Below are 24,881 nucleotides of genomic sequence, written 5' to 3'. Positions count from 1 at the left end.
GTGAATCCACCAAGCCCAGACCCAGGAGCTAATAACCTCGTGTGGGGAGAGGTAAGGCACACAGTGAGGACAAACACAGGTATAGTTCACGGTCACCACTTGGTGTGTCTGACTTCGCTCCCTCTGCTGGAGGACATGACACCATCAGGCTCCAGCAAAAAGCATGATATCCCTACCCTCACTTCGTCATCGTCAGTGACCAAGTTGTTCAATTTGGCCTAAAATTTCTCTCAGATCCATGTTCTTCTCTTTATGGCTTCTGCCTCCTGCTTCGCTCAAGCCTCACCTCCCTGGTGGAAGACTGCAGCGGTTTCCTCTGACTCCCCCCACTCACCAATTCAATCACCTCATCTGTCCCCTAGTACACCCTCTGTGTTAGTTTGCTAGGGCTGCCATACAAAATACTAGACACCGGGTGGCTTAAACAGCAGAAATTTACTTTATTACAGTTCTGGAGGCTGGAAACCCAAGATCAAGTGTTGGCAGGTTTGGTTTCTTCTGAGGCCTCTCTCTGCAGCTTGCAGATGGCCTCCCTCTTGCTCTGTCCTCACATGGTTGCCCCTTGGTCTGTGTGTTGTCTGTCTTGTAAGGACACTAGTCATAGGATTAGGGCCCACACATATGATTTCATTTTAACTTAACTACCTCTTGACAGGCCCTATCTCCATATACAGTCATATTCTGAGGTAATGGAGGTTAGGACTTCAATATATGGACTTTGAGGGGACACAATTTAGCCCGTAGCACCCCTCTTTAATGGTTCTTCTTGAAGTAGACTTTTGGTATCAAATGCCAGAAATTCAACTCTAAGTGCCTTGTGTTTTGCTTAAAAAAAGAAGAGAACTTGTCACTCATGGAACTTCATAGTCTGCAGGCAGAGACACAGCTGGATTCGGAGCTTGTGTGGTGCTGTTTGGATCCGCCTCTGAGCTCGCCTCTGGGTTGGCATCATGTTCAGGCTCTTTGCGGAGCAAGGCTCAGCTTTAGGGCGTGTCAAAAGTAGAAGGTTCCCAGTAGTTGGAACAGAGGTCCCAGGATTGGTCTTGTTTTCTCAGATTGGCCTGGTGGGCTGTGTGCTCTTCCCTGCACCGGGCACCAAGGCCTGCGGGTGGAGCGTGCTGACTGGCAGCTGGGCTGAGCTAGGAGGTCAGCAGTTCCCTCAGGGAAAAATGAAGGCGCAGACATCAGTTCCCAGAAGGAATGCAAATGGTGGCTGGTTTGCAAACGCTACAGAAGCTCACTGGAGAATGGGTGAATACATGAGTGAATGAGCTCCCTAGACCTTCTCTAACGTGGTATAGAAATGTGAGCTATGGCCAGTCATCTATGGATTTAATTTCCACAGTTTGGTTTGGTCACACTGGCTTTCCCCTCAGATGTGATGCTTTTCCATATTCCTTATTAGTACCAGCTCCACTGCCAGAGCGTGACTGTGTCTTGAACCACTCGGTGGCTTGAAAATGTTGAGGGACTAAGCACAGATTACATGTCCCTGTTCAGGATAGATTAGGACCTTTAAAGACTCTAAGCACTGAAAAGATTATGGTGCCTCCCCCCCGCCCCGCTGCCCCCATTAAAAATAAAAACATTTCTAAGCCACAGAATAAACGTAAGGACGTCTAACAACGTGTTCATTTTCCCCATAAAGACTATTTTAATTGCAAATATATGTTGATCAAATTATTTTAAGAAAAATGAAATTATTTTTTCCTGGGCCTCTGCCCTGCTGGCTCCAGCATGCACTTTTGCCTGCTGATGGGGAATTTAGCCCTGCCGGCCCTGCTTGAGCCCGCTGCCGGCCGGGGTGTTACTGGACTGCGTGAACACAGCCCCCCTGAGAACCCTGACGAGAAGAAAGGCTGAGGCACCTGTGTCCAGGCCTCTGTGGGGCTGGCTTGGGGCCTGGAGTTTCCAGGACAAGGACTGACTGTTTGGCATCCGCTCACAGGCACTGTCTGCTCGGGCAAGGCGATGTGTTTGCATCTCCCTGGGTCACTGCAAGCCGCAGAAGGTCTCAGGTTGGGGGCTCCGGTGGGGTACTTCCCAGGGGAAGTGGTGCATCGTGGCTGCCCCTGCTGGCTCTCTCAGCCTCTTGGCTCCTCAGTATGCCCACCGCAGGGCTCTGGGGAAGAGAGCGAAGCATCTCATTAAATGGGCTGTTACCAGAGTTAGACAAACCCAAAGTCCTTTTTGCTGGTGAGCAGCAATAGCCATGGTGAGTGTAGGCGAGCCTGGAGTTAGGGAAGCCAGCAGGCCTGGTGCCATGTTTCACGTGTACTACAAGCGAGACCTGCCCAAGGGGCCCCAGCAGGACAGCATTCTCACTTCCTGCCACTTGGTCCACTGATCTGGTTTCTGGGGACCTTTCCTTTGGGGAATAATTCTGCCTCCAGGTATGTCCTGCATTGCTGCTGGAGACATCTGTCTTATACGGAAGGCTTTTGCTGATGGCTGTGCTGTTGGAGGGGTTCTGGGGTCCTCACTACCCCCGTATCCACACCCCGTCTAAACGCCAAGGGGACCCAAGTCTGGAGGCAGCTTTGTGTGGGACAGTGTTTCTCAGTGTGGTCTCAGGATCGTCTCTACCAGGATCACCTGAGTGCCAGCTAAACTGGCTGATTTCTGAGTTGGACTCCAGGTCTGTCAAGTCACTGCCATGGTGGCTAAAATAAGCAGAAGCAAAAGAATCAGGTTTTGTAGTCAGACCTGGGTTTGAATTCCAGTGTCATAACTTACTCTGTACCCTCATCCTCGCTGAGTCCCACTTTGTGTAAAATGGGAGAGTAATATTTAGCTCACAGTAGAATTGTGAGGATTGAAAATGGTAATGTCAATAAAGTGCTGAACACAGTGCCTAGCACACAGAAGCTAAATACATGTTTGGCACTATCATCGGTCCAGCCATCTGTCTGACCATCTGTCTGTCCATCTACCTGTCCATCTGTCCATCTAATACTTACTGGGAGCCTACGATGAGCCAGGAACTGCTCTAGGCACTAGGAATAACATCAGTCATCAAAAACAAAGTCCTTGTCCTCAGGAAGTTTACACACTAAGCGGGGGATACAGACGATAAAGGAACGTTATGATATGCAAGGTGGTTCTAAGTGCCATGGAGAAAAATAAATCAGGATCAAGTGTATCACCAGACTCCCCAATTATTTAACCTGGAGCCAATAGGCATTATGTCTCAAACACTGTGACAGGGACTTTGGGGGATATGTCGGGGCTTGCTCTTAAGGAGCTTATTTATAAACTGGCTGGGCGATAAAAATCCCATACACACAGGAAATCACTGGAGAACAACGAATCACCTGCCAGCCACGTATCATACATGCCTGGGAGTTGCTCAGAGGAAAGATTGATTGAATACCCCCACCAGGCTTCTAATCCAGGAACAAAGGAAGGGATAGGCTTACTCCTTATTTTGGAGAGGCTAGTTCATACCCAGCATAAGCAGAAAGCCTTGTATGCTTATAAACCACTTAAATCTTTAGAACATGAATCAGGGCTAATGAGAAAAGATCATGGCATGAGTCAGAGGCTCCTCACACCAGGTCGTGGGAATACAACTTGATGGGAAACTCTTTATCTCTGTCCAACTATTTGCCAAGTCCCAGCTCTGTGTAATGCCCAAGATCTCTGAAGGTAATTGTCTGCCGGATGCAATTTTATTATAAATAAATAACTCACTGATTTGGCAATCACTGAGTGCATGCACCAAAGGAACTGCCCAGATCCCAGCAAACAGATGGGAAATGCCCATCAGCAATGGGCTGTGTTGTAGAGGCAACGGTGTTTGGAAATAATGTTTTTATTGACAATCCCTTTCCGAAAAGGCGTACTGGCTTAAGAGTATGGAGGAAGAAGACACAAACTTGGAGCAGAGTATGGAAGTAGAATAGCCAGAAAAATGGCTATTCGGAGGTCTGTTGCCCTTTGGATCAAACATGCCCAGAAAACTAATAGGCCAGAGACCAGCTGGCCTATGAACTGGAAACACAACTGTAAAAACGGTGCTTAATGTCAACCAGTCACTTCACTCTTTTAATTTTATTTATTTATTTTTAATCACTTCACTCTTGTAAGTGCCTTCAAGCGTAAAATGAGGGGTTAGACCATACCGTTCTGATTCAACTAAAATTTAGTGAATACGTTAGTGCTAGGTTCTTTAACCTAGATAGATTATCTCAAGATAACAGCATCTAGCTCACAGGGTTGTCGTGAGGAATAAGTCAATACGTGTGATTCTTAGTATCTAGCATGTAGTAAGCATGTAATAATTAGCCATTATCATTTAATCCCCACAACCTTGAGGTAAACATTATTTCCTCTGTACAAATGAGGAAACCACTAAGGGACAAGATCAGGATCTGAACCAAAGTCTGAAGCCAGAGTCTACGACCTTCCCATTATGCAGTTCGGTTTGGAAGGGCCCTCCCTTCCAGTTCTTAATTGTAAAAAATGAGAGGGTAGAAAAGGAACTTGAGCTCTAGAAACAATCAAGCTAAGCAACTTCTAAGGGATTTGCCGTGCAAAGCCTAAGTGTTGTCTCATTTATGATGAAGATAATGAGGAGGTTGGGGAGAGGACTGAGACAAAGCCACAAAAGCTTCTTTGCCCAAGCTCAACTCCTTCTCATCATCTCATGCCAGTTAGAGATTTCAGACACACCATCTTGCACATACACATACACAAAGAAAAGCCAAGGTTCTCCAAGAGTAAAACCAATTGAAAAACAGTCCTTAGAAGGATTGTTTAATCACTGCAGGAGGTAAGTGAGGAGACATTTGAATTAATCTCCTCATGTGTCCTCATGGATTCTGTGCCAGTTGTTCTGTTAGTGCTCAGTTGTGGCTCTCACCATTCTCAACAATACAGAGTCCAAGAATATATGATCATACATTGTGCGCTAGGGTTGTAATGGTGAGCAAGACAAAAATGGGGGAAGATAGGCAAGTCAACTGGGCAGTGAATGACAATATGGTGTGATAAGGACAACGGGGGAAATACTGGGCACTGGGGAAGCAGAGAGGACCTAGTCCAGCTCTGGCGGGGGAAATTGGGGAGGGTTTCTTAGAAGAAGTCTCTTTAAATTGAGACCTAAAGAACTAACTAGTAGAATGTATACATATAGCTAATTCACTTCACTGTACAGCAGAAACTAACACAACATTGTAAAGCAATTATACTCCAATAAAAAAAGAAAAAAAAAAAGAAGTAACTAGTAGATTCACCAGACCTTGAGGGAGAGGCGGGAATAAAGAAAGAAGGGTATTTCAGGCAGAAGGAATAGTAAGTACAAAAGCCAGTTATCTCTAACTGGCATGAGATGATGAGAAGAAGTTAAGCTTGGGCAAAGAAGCTTTTGTGGCTTTGTCTCAGTCCTCTCCCCAGCCTCCTTATTATCTTCATCATAAATGAGACAACACTTCGGCTTTCCACAACAAATCCCTTCAATGGATCTTTGAAGGAAGTGAAAGTGGTTCTGAGTGTGAGGTGGCAGAAGAGTGAAGAGATGGGAGGCTGGAGAGGTGAGCAGCAGCTAATGCCTTGTATAACTTTGTACACACAGAAAAGGATTTGCACATTATTCAACAAAGAACCACTGAGAGATTTTAAGCAGGAGACTAATATGGTTTGCAATTTAGAAAGATCAGTTTGGAGAATGGAGTAGAGTAGGCCAAGTCTGGAGGCAGACAGGCAGTTAAGTACTTAAACTAGGGGTAGTGAACAGTGGGGAAGGAGGGTGGATGAACTGGAGAGATACTTGAGAGGCTAAACTGAGTCAAGGGTGAAGCCCTTCTGGATTTCTGGTTGGATCACCAGATCGAGGGGTTGTAATTAGCCTCAAGGGGGAGAAGAGGCTGGATGTGCTTTGCTTATATGGTTTTAAGTGCCTGTGAGGCAGCCCAAATAGGGATGCCCAGGGAGTGGTTGGATGTGCACCCCCCTTGCCTTCAACTCTGAAACAGTGTGCCCCAATGACAACACTGGCAGTAATTGCTGCCATTCTCCCTTCTGTTTCTTCTATTGAATGTGTCAATTCTAGCTCCTGTCCTGTTTTCATACATTACTTTATTTCACTCTACTCTATATCACTTTAGATTTCTTTGCACCTTAGTTATCTCGGTGCTATGCATACCTTAGGAAATCTTCTAGGAAAAAAAAATCAGGAAAAGAGATACAATCTCATCATAATCTGACCCAAGCGGCCATTTTACTTTAATAGCTTGCATTTTTAAAAGCTATAACCTTAAGATTTAAGACCAAGATACAAGTTCTAAATTGCACTTCTTACCAGGAACTAGTACTGACTGCTCCCTGAAGTTCAATCCACTATTTTAGAAAGAATTTATTAACTTTGGCCAGAGACCCATGAATGTACCACTTCTCCCAGACTACTCAATTTTGGACGGTGACATCATTGACAGACTTCTGTTTTTTAAACATTTCATATATTAAGGGAAATGTTAGAGATAACTGTGTCTGAAATGCAAGCAATGTTAAGAGGTTGAACAGGAAGGACATAGCTAATGAGAGGTTAGGAAATGAGATAATCTCTTTTAGAGAATCATCTGATATTGAGGAAACAAGGAATTTACAAAGGAGGGGATACAATGAAATTAACCAATGAGTGGAGCCATCCTTTGGGATCAGTAACCTTTAGACCTGGACCTAACAACAAAGCTGTGGTAGATGAATGGATAGAGCTGATCTACCCAGGAGTTTGTTTCCTCTAAAAATAGGTTTTTTTTTTTTTCAGACTCAGAAGGCTATATCTTAAATTAAGAAGTGAAAGAACCAAGGTTGGAATAAAGAACTATTCGTGTATAAATGTTGGAAACTACCTACTTTTACTTTAATAGTTGAAGGCCAAGGCACAAAAGACCCTACATAACCAAATGTCTGCATTTTTTATTACCTTTAAATTATACCTCAATAAAAAAAACTATGAAAAAAAAAAGTCAGAAAAGGAGAAAAAAAGGGTACATTATTAGATCTTGTGGCTAAATAAATTGAAATAATTTATATCTATTGTCCTTAACAGAATCAAAAGCAGGAAACAATAAGCAAAGCTTATTAAAAAAAAAAAAAAAAAGCTTCTGAGCTGCCTAAACAGACTACATTTCCCTTGGATCATTAAAGGGACTTCCTCAATAAGTGATGCCACCCTACACCCTCAATCCCATTAATAAAAATGCAGAGAATTCTTGGAGTAATAAACAAGGGTGGTTGTTTTTCTCTTATTTTTTCCATTATTTTTCAAATAATCTATAAAATAGTTTAACTCTTTCACCAATATTAAAGTCATGCATACTCATCCCAGCAATCAAAGATTTAGCTCTGTGGGTTTAGGCGTTTCATGGTGGGAGGAAAGAGTACTAGATTCATTTATTTAAAATCCAGGCTGAGAAACAAACAAGAAGTCCTTGTCCGTCTGAAGATCTTAATATATTTATTTGAAAACCAAGCTGTGTGAAAGAGAACACTAAATAGTCATATACCATCTCTTCAACCAAAGACTTGGACACAAGGTCAGCACAGAGGCAATAATACACGCAGTGAATAGCAGGTCTCAGCATGAACTTCCTCACAGGCGTTTCCAATGTAAGCCTGGACACTCTTCTTCAGGTGAGCAATAAGATCCTGGGGAAGGGGGAGAGGGAGAAGCTAGGGTTATTCTTTATTTTAAACACATTAAAAGAACCCAAAACAAACTACTAGATGTTGAAGTCTAAAACTAGCCTATAGACTACCCTGGTGGTCCAATGGTTAAGACTCCACGCTTCCACTGCAGGGGTAATGGGTTCGATCCCTGGTTGGAGAACTAGAATCCCATATGTTGCACAGTGCAGCAAAAAAACAAACAAAAAAAACCCACCCAAAATAAAAAACCAGAACAACAAACAAACAAAAAAAACAAACTAGCCCCTAACCCTGCTGATGCAGTCCTAATATGACAGTTTGTGCTAAGACAGACTATAGTTTTCAAATTCTCATTTGACTGGATATTTTACCCTTTTAAAAACTAACAAGGGGAACTTCCCTGGTGGTCCAGTGGGTAAGACTCCACGCTCCCAATGCAAGGGGCCAGGGTTCGATCCCTGGTCGGGGACTAGATCCTGCATGTATACCGCAACTAAGAGTCCGCATGCTGCAACTAAGAAGTCCACATGCTGCAACTAAAAGATCCTGCATGCCGCAACTAAAATCTGCATGCCGCAACTAAAATCCCGTGTGCCGCAACTAAGACCCGGCACAGACTAAATAAATAAATACAAAAGTAAACAAATAAATAAATACAAAAAAAAAAACTAACAAGAATCCAATTTCCAACTGAAAACTTCTAAGCCATTTTGTAGTTAACTGTCTTGAAAGACTTAATCAGGGGGTTTTCAGTAAGGTATTGTGAAAGGCTGAAGAGGGCTAATGTGAGTTCAGTTCTGCACACAGACTGAGAGCTCAGGGTATTAATATTGCCATGTGCTGGTTGGGTAAAGCTTAGGAAACCATCAAGAGCTGGAAGACAATTTTCAAAAGCAGGAAGGGAAGTTATAAATCTCCAAACTGTCTCTTGGAGGCTTGAATATATTTTTCTACTAATAGCAGGGTTTCTGCCTTAACATTTATCTGAGATTTCTATAAAAGCTTTCATTAATTGCTACTTAGTGTGTAACACTCACAGCGCTAGATTTGCAACTTGACATTTCAAATGTATTTTTCTTTTGTCCTAATGTAATAAATGATACTGATATTACTTTCTTTAAAGAGTAGAATAAATTCATATTTGTTTGACAACGTACTTGTAGTAGGGTGGAATTAGAGAACCTTGATTATACAGTTTATATGCATCTTCAGATACGTGATGACCATTCAAAAAAAATTGGAGGAAACAGAATGACAATTTCGTGAAATTGCAATCTTTTGCATCTAAAAAACCCTTCAACATTGTTAGGACACTGGCATAATAATAATCTTTTTCAACTGGACAAAGCTTTGTGTTACAGTCTAACTGACCCCAAAGTACCTATAAACACTATGGCTTATACATATTAGATGTTCAATAGCTTCTCGAATAAATGAATGGTAAGGCTTTTAGTGCCAAAAGTATTGCCAAAAGAAAAGAGAGAGAGAGAAGAATCAGTGAGGAATTTAGACCTGTGCTACTCAAAGTGTGATCTACGGACCACTGCCCGCCCACAAACTATAACTGATCCACAACAAGGAGCTTACATCAAAATGGAAATCACCTCCATCACTGAGCTGACTGTCAGCTCAGCTGACTTTTTTGGGGTTAGTGGGTAACAAGGCTTTTTTGATGAGAGAAGCATTGAGTTACATTCTGGAGCAAGCTCCCTACTTCGTCATGGACCTATGAAATCAGTTTGCAGTCCAGCCACTTTGAATAGCACTGGTAGAACACTAGAGGGTAGAGAGGCAAAGAAGGAAAAAGGAATTGGTATATTCCATATTCACGAAGAGGTCAAAGAAGGGTAAATTTTAATACCGTTTAGGTAAACAGGGATTAAGTACAAAAGCGAAAAAGTGAGACCAAGTCTCTGTATAAAACATTTGTGAAGAACCGACTAAGAGATTTCCCTTGATATACAATTTTGTTCCACACACACCTCTGGTCCTTAGTCATCGATATACTCAAATGGTTCTGGGGGTTCCGGCTCTTGTTCCTCCTCCTCAATTTTCGGGCCATGGGCTGCCACAGGTTCCACCAGCTCTTCAATGTCTTCACTGGTATCCTTCAGAATGATGATGCCTCCAATGGACAGCTATAAAACAGAGCAAGCAATGAAGAAGCACAAGCTCCACTCATATTTCCAGAATGCTCCAGAATCTTGAGTGCATATTTGTTAAATGGTACCTCAAGGCTACTAGAATGGTTTGGAAATAAAGAACTGGGATGGAACTACACTTTCCTAGATGAGAGTCAGGAAACCTGGGCATCTGTGCTTGTGTGATGCTACACTAGTGACTTAACTAAACTGTTCAAACGTAAGAAGGGGCTAATAAAATCTTCCTGATCTATTCCTTCAGGTTAGTCTGAGGACTGAATGAGGACATCATTGCCAATGTGCATAAGAAAGGATAAAGATAACTGTAATCTATAGGAGTACCTACAAATTTAACCCAGTGGCTCTGGATGGTAGAACATGTGGTGTTGCTGTTTGGATGATACATCCCAATTTAAGAAGTATTTCTCAGTACTGTACTAGCCTCAGTTGGACTGCAGGGAGAACGTTTACTATCCAAAGATGGTATTCTAATGCCTTGCTACTCGGTGTGTGGTCCTGGACCAGTAGCATTCTCATTACCTCGGAGCTTGTTAGAAACGCAGAAAACTTGGCCCCGCTTTAGATCTCTGAATTTGTATTTTAACAAGATCCTCAGGTGATTTATATGCATGTTAAAGTTTGAGACGCACACTAGTCTAACAGATACTTTATCATTTGTGAGAAAAACATCATTTTGGACACAAGAGACAATCTAGAAATGAAAAGCCTATTTTTCTCCAGCAATTTCAGAATGATAGAGCAATATGAGTATCACAAATATCTGAGTGTTTTTCACTATAATCTACAAATCCTTGTGATGTGAGACAGTGAAAAACTAGACTGGAAACAAAAGGGAAGTAGAGTGTAGAAGCAATTCTATTAAGCCCTCTCCCAAACATATTAGCGAAAGGTAAATTCAAAAATCAAACTGTCTGCCCATCTCTGGTGTGCTAATCTTATTCTATTTGCTTGCCTGTGTCAAAGGAAATGGAAAGCTGCTCTCTGTAATTAAATCAGTCAACAGTGGAGGGAACATCTGGAAAAAACATATTTCTACCAAAGCACATTACTGGGAAGGAAAAGAAGCCCAAGCACGTTAGGCAAATGATTCATATATGTATAAGCATCTCTGCAGTTCAACCTAATCTAATTTTTACTCATCAGAACTCTGCTCTGCCATGCTATAAAACTGGTGTGCCTTCATGAATTTCTAAACTATTTCCCTTCTCTCAATACATACATATTCATACACATTAATCTATAATCTTTTCACTTAAAAAGTTTGCTTTCCTTGAAGAAAAGCCATTTTATGAATGGACCCTTCCTTTAATACCAATATTCATCCAAGAACAGAGTAACATGGCCACTATCCTAATACTCCATGGTCTAAAAGTTTATTTGAACCTTCTAAAGGACCAAATGGAGATCAATCTTTTACTCAACAGAAAATACCCATGTTCACTAAAGGACTTCCTGCATTTTGGAAATATATGGCTCCAGATCATAGTGGTACTATTTCATGCTTAACTGGAATGCTCCAGCCCAAATCCTGCAATATAATCAACATATGGGAAGAGCTTTTTATAGCTACATGGTTTAGATTTATTAATGCCTTATATGTTAGAGAGAAAGTTCACACTCTCTAAGCAGAGAATAGGATATATGACATTCTGTTTTCTGAGAAGGCTAGTGACAATGGAAGACAGAGGCAATGGGACACTTCCGGCTGCCAAATGTTCCACACTCTCTGTAAGACTTCTTTTAAGATGGACAGGAAACAGAGTAGGAATGCCACCCATTTTCAAAACTAAAGCTGCTGGGACTTCCCTGGTGGTCCAGTGGTTAAGAATCTGCCTTCCAACACAGGGGACGCGGGTTTGATCCCTGGTCGGGGAACTAAGATCCCACGTGCTGTGGGGCAACTAAGCCCATGCACCGCACCTACTGAGCCCACGTGCCACAAACTACAGAGCCCCTGCACTCTGGAGCCCACATGCCACAACTACAGAGCCCACACGCCGCAACTAGAGAACAGCCCGCACGCCACAACAAAAGATCCCGCATGCCACAAAGAAGATCCCGTGTGCCACAACTAAGACCCGATGTAGCCAAAAAATAAAAAATGAAATAAATAAATACTAAAAAAAAAACAAACAAAACAACCCTAAAGTTGCCTCTTTCAAATGCAATGTCTGAGGAAGGATCTGATGACCCTGCCATTGAGGGTTCTGGAGGGAATGAGTCACGGGGCACCCCTTTCTTCACTGCACACACACAGAGGCAGTCTTTTCTTCCTTTTTTTCAAAATTGAGATATAATTCACATAACATAAATGAACTCTTTTAAAGTATACAATTCAGTGATTTTTTTTTTAGGATACTCAGAAAGTTGTACAGCCACCTCCACTATCTAATTCAAGAACACATTCATCAATGTAAAAGAAACTCTGCACCTGCTAGCCATCATTTTCCATCCCCCACTCCCAGCTCCTACAACCGCTAAAGCAACTTCTGTCTCTATGGATTTGTCTATTGTGGACATCTCAAATAAACAGAAGCATACATTATGTGGCCTTCTGCATCTGGCTTTTTTCACTTAGGATAAGGTTTTTAAGTTTCAAACATGGTGGAGTATATATCAGTATGTCATTTCTTTTGGCTGAATAATACTGCATTGTGCATATCATATTTTGTTTAACCATCCACCACTTGATGGACATTTGCATTGTTTCCACCTTTTGGCTATTATGTATAAAGCTGATATAAACATTAGTGTACAAGTGTTTGTGTGGACATAGTTTTCATTCTCTTGGGCATATACTAAGGAGTGGAATTGCTGGGTCATATGATAAGTCTACATTTAACTTTTCGAGGAACTGCCAAACTGGTTTCCATAGAGGTTGCAACACTTTACATTCCTACCCATACTATATGAGGGTTCCAATTTCTCCATATCCTTGCTAACTTTAACCTACAAACCTATTGTCTTTTTGATTATAGCCATCCTAGGGTATTATGAACTATCTCCTTGTGGTTCTGATTTCCATTTCCCTAATGATGAATGATGTTGAGCATCTTTTCATGTGCTTTTGGCCATTTGTAAATCTTCTTTGGAGAAATGTCTATTCAAATACTTTGCCCATTTAAAAAATACATTTTTTTTTTAATCACTGAGTTTTAAGAGTTTTAAAAAATGTATTTGGGTATAAGTCTCTCATCAGGTATGTGATTTGAAAATATTTTCTATTCTCTGGGGTTTTTTCCCACTTTCTTGAGAGTGTCTTTTGTAACACAAAAGTTTTTAACTTAAGTCCAATTTATCTTTTTTTGGGGTTGCTTCTGCTTTAGATGTCACATATGAGAAAACACTGCCTAATCCAAGATCATAAAGATTTACAGATAGGGTTGATATAGTGTTAGCTCTTACATTTAAGTCTTTGATCCATTTTCAATTGATTTTTATATATGCTGTAAGGTAGGGATCCAATTTGATTCCTTTGCATATGGATATCCAGTTGTCTTAAGCACCATGTCTTGAAAATATTATTCTTTCCCCACTGAAGAAAATCAATCGACCATAAAATGGATTAAAGACCTAAATGTAAGACTGGATACTATGAAACTTCTAGAGAAAAACACAGGCAGAACACTCTTTGACAGAAATCACAGCAAATTTTTTTTTAGATCCATCTCCTAGAGTAATGGAAACAAAAGCAAAAATACACAAATGGGACCTAATTAAACTTAAAAGCTTTTGCACAGCAAAGGAAACTATAAAACAAAAAGACAGCATACAAAATAGGAGAAAATATTTGCAAACGATGTGACTGACAAGGGATTAATTTCTAAAATATATAAACAGCTTATAGAGCTCAGTATCAAAAAAACAAACAATCCACTCAAAAAATGGGCAGAGGACCTAAATAGACATTTCTCCAAAGAAGACATACAGATGGCCAACAGGCACATGAAAAGATGCTCAGCATCACTAATTATTAGAGAAATGTAAATCAAAACTACAATGAGCTATCACCTCACACAGATGAGAATGGCCATCATCAAAAAAACTACAAATAATACATGCTGGAGAGAGTGAGGAGAAAAGGGAACCCTCCTACACTGTTGGTGGAAATATAAATTGGTGCAGCCACTATGGAGAACACTATGGAGGTTCCTTAAAAAACTAAAAACAGAGTTACTATATAATCCAGTAATCCCACTCCTGGGCATGTATCTGGAAAAGAGAAAAACTAATTCAGAAAGATATATGTACCCCAATGCACACAGCAGCACTATTTACAATAGCCAAGACATGGAAGCAACCTAAATGCCCATTGACAGATGAATGGATAAAGATGTGGTATATATATGTGTACACACACACACACACACACACACACACACACACACACACCCTGGAATATTACTCAGCCATAAAAAAGAATGAAATAATGCCATTTGCAGCAACATGGATGGACCAAGAGATTATCGTATACTCAGTGAAGAAAGTCAGATAGACAAAGACAAATATAATATCATATCACTTATCTGTGGAATCTAAAAAAATGGTACAAATTTATTTACAAAACAGAAGTAGACTCACAGATAATACTGTAGAAAGCAAACTTACGGTTACCAAAGGGGAAAGGGTGGGGGGGGAGGGATAAATTAGGAGTTTGGGATTAACAGATACACACTACTATATATAAAAGAGATAAACAACAAGGACCTACTGTATAGCACAGGGAACTATATCCAATATCTTATAATAATCTATAATGGAAAAGAATCTGAAAAAGAGTAGATATATACATAAATGTATAACTGAATCACTTTGCTGTATACCTGAAACTAACACAACATTGTAAATCAACTATACTTCAATTAAAAAAAAAAGTCAAATTGACCATAAATTTTTGGACTCTCAATTTAAATTCATTTATCTGGATGTCTATCCTTATGCCAATACCAGTTTTGATTACTGCAGCTTTGTAGTAAGTTTTGAAATTGGGAAGTGTGATTCTTCCAACTTTGCTCTTCTTTCTCAAGATTGTTTTGGCTATTCTGGGTCCCCTGTATTTCCATATGAATTTTAGGATCAGTTTGTATATTTCTGCAAAAAAAGTCAGCTGGGATTTTGATAAGGACTGTGTTGAATCTATAGATCAAATTGGGGAGTACTGCCATCTTGAGTAATACTAAATCTTCCAATTTGTGAACATTAATTATTGGCTCTGTAGTTTTTTTCCTTGTAATGTCTTTGCGTGGTTTTACTACAGAGTAATACTGGCCGCATAGAATAAGTTTGGCAGTGTTTCCTCCTCTTGTATTTTTTTAGAGCAGTTTGTAAAGGATTGGTGCTATTTTTTCTTTAAACATTTGATGGAATTAACCAGTGAAGCCATCTGGTCCTGGGCTTTTCTTTATAGCTTTCTGATTATTAATTCAATCTCTTTACTTGTTATATATCTATTCAGATTTACTATTTCTTCTTGAGTCAGTTGTAGTAGTTTGTGTCTTTCTAGGACTTTGTCAATTTCATCTAAATTACCTAATTTGTTGACATATAGTTATTCACAGTATACTCTCATAATCCTTTTATTTCTGTAAGGTTGGTAGTAATGTGTAAGGCTGGTAGTAATGTCCCCTCTTTGTTTCCTGATTTTAGTAATTTGAGTCTTCCCCCCTTTTTTTGATTAAACAGATAGAAATTTATTTGCCATATATAATAAGAATAATCATAACAATATCCAACTTTAGTATACACATACTGTGTGCCAGACATGGTTCTGTATGGCTCACGTATGTGCCAAACATACCTATATGTTGTGTCCCCTCCCCCAATTCATATGTTGAAATCCTACCCCACCCCCACAAAGTGTAATGGTATGAGAAGGTGGGTCTTTAGGATGCAATTAGGTCATGAAGGCAAAGCCCTCAGGAATGAAATTCATGCCCTTATAAGAAGAAACATGAAGAGAGTTTGACTTCTCTTTCTCTGCTATGTGAGGATACAATGAGAAGAGGGCTGTCTATAAGCTGGGATGATGGCCTTTACCAAGAACTTGCTCATGCTGGCACCCTGTTCTTGGACCTCTAGTCTCAGAACTGTGAGAAAGAAAGATTTGATGTTTAAGCCACCCAGTCTTAAACAGTAGGTGGCAATTTGCTATAGCAGCCAGAACAGACTAAGACATACTTTAACGCAAATTACATTTTTATACAGTGTGTACACATCAACACCAATTTATGATTGCACTGTACAGTTGTCTTTTAAATCAGATAAGAGGAAAAAAGACCAGGGAGGGGGTGGTGAGCTGGCCACCCTGGGGACAGGGTGAGGGCAGACTCCGGCCACAGGGTGGGGTCCCTCTGGTCTAGAGTTCTGTGACCACATTTTCTGACCAACTCATCTGATAAAGAATTTTTCTGGATCCCTTCATAATCTTAAGAATTACTGAAGACCACAAATAACAAATGTTGGCAAGGATGTGGAGAAAAGGGAACCCTTGGGCACTGTTGGTGGGAATGTAAATTGGTTCAGCCACTATGGACAACAGTATGGAGGTTCCTCAAAAAAACTAAAACTAGAACTACCAGATGATCTAGCAATTCTACTCCTGGGTATGTATCTGAAGAAAATGAACATTAATTTGAAAAGATATATGCACTGCAATATTCATAGCAACATTGTTTACAATAGCCAAGATATGGAAGCAATTTAAGTGTCCATAAACAGGTGAATGAATAAAAAAGAATAAATGGAATACTACTCAGCCATAAAAAAAGAATGAAATTGTGCCATTTGCAACAACACGGATGGACTTGGAAGGTATTATGCTCAGTGAAATAAGTCAAAGACAAATACTGTATGATATCACTTATATGTGGAACCTAAAATATAAAACAAACTAGTGAATATAACAAAAAAGAAAGAGACTCACAGATATGGAGAACAAACTAGTGGTTACAGTGGGGAGAGGGAAGGGGGAGGGACCAGATGGGGGCAGGGGATTAAGAGGTACAAACTACTATGTATAAAATAAACTACAAGGATATATTGTACAGCACAGAGAATATAGCCAATATTTTACAATAACTAGAAATGGAGTATAACCTTGAAAAATTGTGAATCACTATGTTGTAACCTGAAACTTATATAATACTGTAAATCAACTATACCTCAATTAAAAAATTAATGGAGAAAAAAAAAAGAGGGAAAAAAAGAGTTACAAACAAAAATACACTTATACTATCTTTTATATTTACCTATATAATTATGTTTACCAGTGCTCTGTATTTTTTCATGTGGATTCAAGTTACTGTGTCCTTTCACTTCATCCTGAAGGGTTCACTTTAGTACTTCTTGTATGGAAGGCTGGCTAGCAACAAATTCTCTTAGTTTTCATCTGTGAATGTCTTAATTTTGCCTTCATTTTTGAAGGATAGTTTTGTTGGATATGGCATTCTTGGTTGAGACTTTTCTTTGAGCACTTTGACTATATCAACCTTCTGCTTTCTGGCCTCCATAGTTTCTAATGACAAATCAGCTGTTGATCTTATTGTGGCTCTGGGTACATGATGAGGAGTTGTGTCTCTCTTGCTGCTCTCAAGATTCTCTGTCAAATCTGTTGCATTTCTATACAATAACAACAAACTAGCAGAAAGAGAAACTAAGAAAACAATCCCATTTACAATTGCAACAAAAAGAATAAAATATCTAGGAGTAAGTTTAATCAAGGAGGAGAAAGACCTATATACTGATAACTGAATAAGACATTGTTGAACGAAACTGAAAATACAAAGAAATGGAAAGACATTTCATGCTCATAAATTAGAAAAATTAACAATATTAAAATGTCCATATACCTAAAGCAATCTATAGATTCAATGCAATCCCTATCACAATCCCAATGACATTTGTTTTTACGGAAATAGAACAAAAAAAATCCTAAATTTTAAAATGTAAATACAGAAGACCTGGAATAGCCAAAGAAATCCTGAGAAAAAAGAACCAAGCTGGAGGTGTCACACTCCCTGATTTCAAATTATACTACAAAGCTGTAGTAATCAAAGCGGCATGGTATCGGCAGAAAAATAGACATGACAGACACACAGATCAATGGAACAGAACTGAACATTCAGAAATAAACCTACATATACAGACAACTAATTTACGACAAAGGAGCCAAGAGCATACAGTAGAGAAAGTAAAGTCTCTTCAATAAACTGTGTTGTGAAAACTGGACAGCCAAATGCAAAAGAATGAAACCAGACCACTCTCTTACAGCATACACAAAAATTAACTCAAAATGTATTAAAGACTTGAATGTAAGACCTGAAACCGTAAGACTCCTAGAAGAAAACACAGGCAGTATGCTTTCTGACATTGGTTTTAGCAATATCTGTCTGGATATGTTTCCTCAGACAAGGGAAACAAAAGCGAAAATAAACAAATGGGACTACTTTAAACCAAAAGTTTCTCCACAGCAAAGGAAACCATCAATGAAAAGAAAACCTACCAAATGGGAGAAGATATTTGCAAATCATATATCCATCATACAAGAGGTTCATATCCAAAATATATAAAGAACTTTTACAACTGACCAACAAAAAAACAAATGACTAAATTTTAAAAAAGGCAAAGGAGTTGAATAGATATTTTTCCAAAGAAGATACAGGTGGCCAACAGGCACATGAAAAGATGTTCAACATTGTTAATTATTAAGTAAATGCAAATCAATCAAAACCACGAGATATCACCTCATACCCATTAGAATGGCTATTATCGAAAAGGCAAAAAATAACAAGGGTTGGAGAGGATGTGGAAAAAAGGAAACCCTGGTACACTGTTGGTCGAAATGTAAATGCATGTAGCCATTGTGGAAAACAGTATGCAGATTCCTCAAAGAATGATCCAGCTATTCCACTTCTGGGAATATGAAAACACTAATTTGAAAAGATATATGTACCCCTATGTTCATAGCAGCATTATTTATAACAGCCAAGATATGGACACAACCTAAGTGCCCATCGATAGAAGAATGGATAAAAAAGATGTGATACACACACACACACACACACACACACACACAATGGAATACTTACTACTCAGCCATAAAAAAAGGATGAAATCTTGCCATCTGCAATAACATGGATAGACCTTGAGGGTATTATGCTAAGTGAAATAAGTTAGATGGAGAAAGACAAATACCACGATTTCACTCATATATGGACTAAAACAAAAAAATTAATGAACAAGCAAAACAAAACAAAGCAAAAACAAAACAAAGCAAAAAACCATAGAGAATACAGTAACTTCTGGGGGGGTGCGGGAGGGTGAAATGGAGAAAGGGGGGTCAATTGTATGGTGATGGATGGAAACTAGAGTTTTGATGGTGAGCATACTGCTGTGTATACAGAAGGTGAATTATAATGTTGTATACACAAAACTTACATTTGTTATAAACCAATGTTACCTCAGTTAAAAAAAAGAAGAAAAAGAAGAAAAGAATCCTTCTTTGTCTTTCAACAGTGTGATTATGATGTGTCTAGGTGTGGATCTCTTTATCTTACTTGGATTCACTGAGCATCCTGGATATGTAGATCAATGTTATTCATAAAATTATGGAAGTTTTCAGTCATTATTTCTTCAAATATTCTTCTATACTTTTCTCTCTCTTTTTGGGACTCCCATTATCCCATTTCTGTGTATAATGGTATGCTTGGCTTTTAACAGGTCTGTTCATTTTTTCTTCACCCTTTTTTTGTTATTGTATTTTTCAAATCCAGAATGTTTATTTGATTATTTTTTACAATTTCTATCTCTTTACTGATATTCATGATTTGTTAAGACAACATTCTTATACTTTCCTTTAGTTCTTTAGACATAGTTCCTTTAGTTCTTTGAACATATTTTAGTTGATTTAGTCTGCCTATTATGTACAACATCTAGGCTTCCTCAGAGACAGTTTTATTAATTGCTTTTTTCCTGTGTATGAGTCATGTTTTATTGCTTTGTATGTCTTGTAATTTTCTGTTGAAAACTGGACATTTAAATAATATAATGTGGCAACTCTGGAAATCAAATTCTCACCCCTCCCTAGGGTTTGCTGTTGTCTGTTTTGTGACTTTTCTATAAAGTATTTTCTGTTGTATGTGACCACTGAAGTCTCCTCTCAGTTACCTGATTGGACAGCTAATGACTAGCCAGGGATGTCCTTAAACACCTGGAACAATAAGTCTCCGAGTCTTTGCTGAGGGGCTATGTGTGTGATTGGGGCACACCTTCAACAGTCAGCCAGGCACAGACAGAGGAAATCCTTTCGCTTGTAAATGAACAACTGTTACAGCTTCCTCGGATGTATTTTGAGCAAAGGCTTAACAATCAATTAAGTTCCAGCTGAGGAAAACCAGTCTCCTCATATGGCCTCATGACACTGAGCATATACTTTGCTCTCTTTAGTTCTTCATAATTGTCAAAATCACTAGGTGTTTTGTGTGCTTAAAGTATTCACTAGTTGTGTACTAATGTACCTGTCCTGGCACGAGCAGTTGTGAAAGGATGCTGTTAGAATATATTCTCTGGAAACATGTCACTTTAGCGAGTTGGGTTGCAGATTAGATAGTGACTACATTTAATGTGTCCATTGGTGGTTCTATTAATTCATTCTTTCGACACTACAGACCAAGCAGTATTAGGTCCTAGTAATGCAAAATTAATAGGAGATGGGAGAAGACCTGCAAGCTATTCTGTCTTTCCTGGCCTGACTGCCTGCTGCCCACAGATGGCTGATGACTTGTCACCACCACCAAGTAATATTCACTGACTGAGGATTTACCATGTTCCACATGTTGTTTTAAGTGTTTCACATATAACAACCTATTTAATCTTTACAATATTCCTAGGCAGTAGGTAGTATCACCATCCCAATTATTAGATGAGGAAACTGAAACACGAAGCAATCAAATGACTTGTCTCAGTTACACAGCTAAGAAACGGCAGATCTGGAATATAAACTCAGTTCTGCCCAATTCTAGCTCTTCCACTAAATATCTTCCATCCTCTGCCCTTGTCTCCTCTAGCTGATAATCTAGTCAGGTAAGAGCTTGACTCACAATTGTGGGTAAGAGTTGTCACCACCATCAGGGACCACCTTCAAGCTGATGAGAATGGGTTTACTTTTCTATAAGGATCTAGAAATCTCGTCTATGACATTTTAGACAGGTCCAGGATTTGAATGTATTAAATATGTCTACTAATGGTTCTCTAGTTTTTGAGATACAAGAACCTAGAAAATAAAGACATTATCAGGGCTCAAATTTCTGATCAGCATTTGTTTCTAACATGAAACATTCTGCCCTAGAATAAATTAAATGGCATGAAGATCCTTTTCTAATTGTAAAATAGAATACTCTAAGTGCTTATGTATTAACTGTATTACCTTGTTCAATCACATTCCTATGAGTTAAGGATGATAATTCTTATTTTATAGTAGTGAAAACTGAGGAAGAGAGGATTAGTACTTGGCTTAAGGTCTCACAGGCTGAAAGTGGTAGAATCAGGATTCAAACTCAGGATGTCTGGCTCCAGAGTCTGTGGTCCAAATCACTATGCTGTATTAGAAACTTCCATGATGTAAGCCTTTGGTAGATGAAGGATGTTTGCAGGGTCACACAAAGAAAAGTCTCCCCAAATCTACACGGAATGGAAGGGAATGTTCTCTTTTGCTAAGAGATTTATTAGTACTACAGAGCTTTTCCCAATACTTTGGAGATTTATCCTTCTCTATAAAGATTCCATTGCCCTACAGATTAACATCCTACTGGTATATAGCTAAGGGCCATTGGTGACTTACTGGTTTGAAAGGCTGGTATCTGCAGGTCTCTGGCATGCTTAGGACCTTAAGTTGGGCAGGCATAACTCGGGCTGGGTTATCCAATAACTGGAAGTTTGGCTCAGGTTCTTTTTTCTTCTCTTTTTCTTCCTTTTTCTCTGCCTCATCCTAGGGGGGGAAAAAATAGCCCCATAAAGGTTCACGTCTGTTCTACATCACTGAATAATGTTTAATAAATTTACTGAGCAACTATTAGGTGCAAAAGGTAGTTAGGATTAGACATAACGGAAGTAGAAGTAATGTGATACCAGACTCAGACAAGAGAGATGGTAACTCTGCTTGGGGGTGAGAATGATATTTAACTTAGTTGTAAAGAGTAAGAAGGTTTTTCTATCATCAGAGATATTCAAAAATAAACGATGTTCCCTTTGCCTGAAAGCGCTTTTCTCTCTACCACCATCATCTCACTGTCTGATGAAAATCCTACTCTGCCCTTCAAAACTCATTTTAGTTGTCATTTCCTCCAAGAACTCATTTTTGATTTGTACCCTTCTATTCTTCCCGTGAATGGGTATAATTTCTAAAGTCTCTTCCAATTAAAATTTTGAGTCTCCATGCTTGGAACAGGATAATGATTTAAAGGAAGCCAAGAGCAAGGTATAACAATGTTCAACTAAGGAAGAATCTGGACCATGACAGAGAAAGCTACATCAACCCATATGACCACCAAGTTATACCTACCACTTCCATTTTCTCCTCCTCCTTTTTTTCCTTTTCTTTTTCCTTCTTTTTAGCCTTGGCAGTTATAGATAACACAGCAGTGGAAACCTAGAGGAGTGAACAGGGTAAATCGTTGTAATCCCTTACTTACACGCAAATGTACAAGCCCAATGAGAATTCAGTTCTACAGTACTATTCTGTTTCCTGGTAGTAAGTATCATAAAGAACAAAATAATCTGGGAATATAAAGATAACTTACTGTTACAGTCATCAGGTAAATCTTTAGTTCCTAGAGGCCTGTGTCCAGTATAACTCTAATTTTTTTTGATCTGTAGTATACCTTGGATGTGAATTTGCTATGATAAGTTTCTAAGATAGAGATTTGGGTGCCACATCCTTTTTTACTTCATAGGGAAAGCACTGGAAAACAAAAATTTTCTCCAAACCTGGTCGTAAAGATCTCTCACTGGACTAGATGCCCTACAATGGTAATCCACAGTGGGTGAGTGGTTAACCTAGAATTATCCTCCTTGATGGGTCTCATTGAAATCAAAGGTGAAACAGGTACTTCGAAAGGCTGGGCAGTAATGGTGTAAAGCGGCCTTTGTTTTAGACTCAAAAGGGAGGGGGCCCTGAAACACAGCTGATGAACAAGATACTGTTGTCAAAGGATATCATCACCTACCACCCGCAAATTTGGTCAGTTATATAATTATCCCTACTTAACTATAACATTTACAGCAAATAGTCAACTGGCTAATATGGAACATTCTCTTGAGGGAAAAAATCATTTTCCTAAACCTCAAGTGTCATAAAGGGTAATTTTACTGAGAAAACTACAGGGGCAAGCACAGCTCTCAATTTCACCATACTTTAACTTAACACGTATCAATGAGTGTCTTCATGCTGGTTGGGAGGAGTATAAATTGGTTATATCCATTTTGAAAAGAAATTTAATTAACACTTATAAAAATAAATAATGTGTATTATTTTTGATCAAGCAATTCCATATCTAAGATCCTAACCTATAGATATACTTGTACAAGTGCACAAATATACATGTATAAAAACTCTATTCCAGTCCCATTTGTAACAGTGACAAATCAGAAATAACCTTAAATGTCTATCAGATAAAGAACTGGTAAGACAATGATGTATACACAAAGGGATTGCTCTGCAGCTTTGGAAAAAAAGAGATCAATACACATTGAAAGTTTTTAAAAAAAATTGTTAAAGTGAAAACAATAAGATGCAGAACAGCACACAGAGAATAATTCGATTTGTGGTATAAAAAGTATAGCTATGTGCAGAAAAAACATTTGGAGGGATTCACAAATTGTGATCCCTGCAACATGGGACTTGGATGACCAGGAGAGAAAAGGGCTTTCACTTTATATTCCTATGTATATAGTTGGATTTTACTATGAGAAGTATTACTTTAAAAATACCTATTTTAAAACATAACAATATTTAAAACAAACCCAAGTAAAACACTAAGCAGCTTCTATATAGGTATAAATGGCGCTCAAAGTAACAAAAAACCTACCTTTTCCTTTTCTTTTTCTTTTGGTACTTCCAGAGGGGCAGGATATGCAAATGTTGATGGTTTACAGTTTGATTTATACTGAACTTTCGGCATCTGAAGAAATAAGAGAATTCCCCCCCTCTATTAAAATAATCAAAATCAAGATTTAAGTATTATATGCTCTTAACAAGCATACAGATGCCAAGGGGTGCCAGAAGTTTCAATCCTGGCTAAATTACACAGTTATTCAATTATGTTACCACTCCTCCCTTAAAGGCATCTCTCTTCTTTCACTGAATTAGTTTTGAGGTGCTTTACAGAACTACTGTGGTTCCCTATACTTTCTTGAAGCTCTGTGCCTTTAAACAGGCATCCCTTTCATTTTTACTGACCACACACCCTGCTTCGGAGGGTTAAGTCCCACTCATGCTGTGAGCATCAGATCAACTATTACCTTTTTTGTAAAGTGTCTTCTGATTATCTAACCTGCATACCTAACTTCCATGTCCCTTCCTTGTACCACAGTAACAACCTATACACGTCCATATACAGTTTCTACACCATATAATCACACCTTACAAGAGTCTAGCATGAGCCTAATGGAAAAGTTGGCTTTGCATTACTTATTGACCAGGTTTAAAGTTCTCTAGTCTGAATTTTTCTCTATTTACCCAAGAGAATGGTAATGAGCATCACATTTACTTGGACAAGCAATCTTGTCTTTTCCATCCCACTTTCACTGTAAGGAATGGAAACAGAGATCATAAAATTGTGTGCCAGAGGAAAAAGTCCCTAAAGATTATACAGTATGTTTAACCACAATGTTAAATGTTAGGGATTGGGAAAACAAAAGATTCTTGCTCTGAGAGATAAAACTGCTCAATATTTACAAATGTGAGTAGTTTAATACTGAAACACTTAGAGGATAATTAATTGGCTATACAGCTATACTGAAAAAAATCAATTCAATGAAATACTCAATCTTTACCAGCCATTTTTTGGCGTAAAA

At 38.9% G+C, this 24,881-nt stretch overlaps 1 protein-coding gene across 1 annotated transcript in view; it reads right to left on the bottom strand.

Moving 5' to 3' along the window:
• Nucleotides 1–7,430: 7,430 nt before the first annotated feature.
• Nucleotides 7,431–24,881, bottom strand: part of PSMD1 (proteasome 26S subunit, non-ATPase 1) — a 106,303-nt gene continuing 88,852 nt past the window's right edge. The window contains exons 21-25 of the mRNA XM_061188366.1: nucleotides 23,894–23,986; nucleotides 22,369–22,455; nucleotides 21,649–21,795; nucleotides 9,633–9,788; nucleotides 7,431–7,650 (exon numbers count right to left, since the gene is read on the bottom strand). Coding sequence (XP_061044349.1) covers nucleotides 9,642–9,788; nucleotides 21,649–21,795; nucleotides 22,369–22,455; nucleotides 23,894–23,986 — 474 coding nt within the window. The 3' untranslated portion in view covers nucleotides 7,431–7,650; nucleotides 9,633–9,641. The remainder of the gene's footprint in view (nucleotides 7,651–9,632; nucleotides 9,789–21,648; nucleotides 21,796–22,368; nucleotides 22,456–23,893; nucleotides 23,987–24,881) is intronic.

The sequence above is a fragment of the Eubalaena glacialis genome, chromosome 1 (genome assembly GCF_028564815.1).
Source record: "Eubalaena glacialis isolate mEubGla1 chromosome 1, mEubGla1.1.hap2.+ XY, whole genome shotgun sequence".
In the NCBI taxonomy this organism is placed as follows: Eukaryota; Metazoa; Chordata; class Mammalia; order Artiodactyla; family Balaenidae; genus Eubalaena; species Eubalaena glacialis.
Note: the sequence above shows the minus strand (reverse complement) of the source record. Positions and strands in the feature narration are given on the sequence as shown.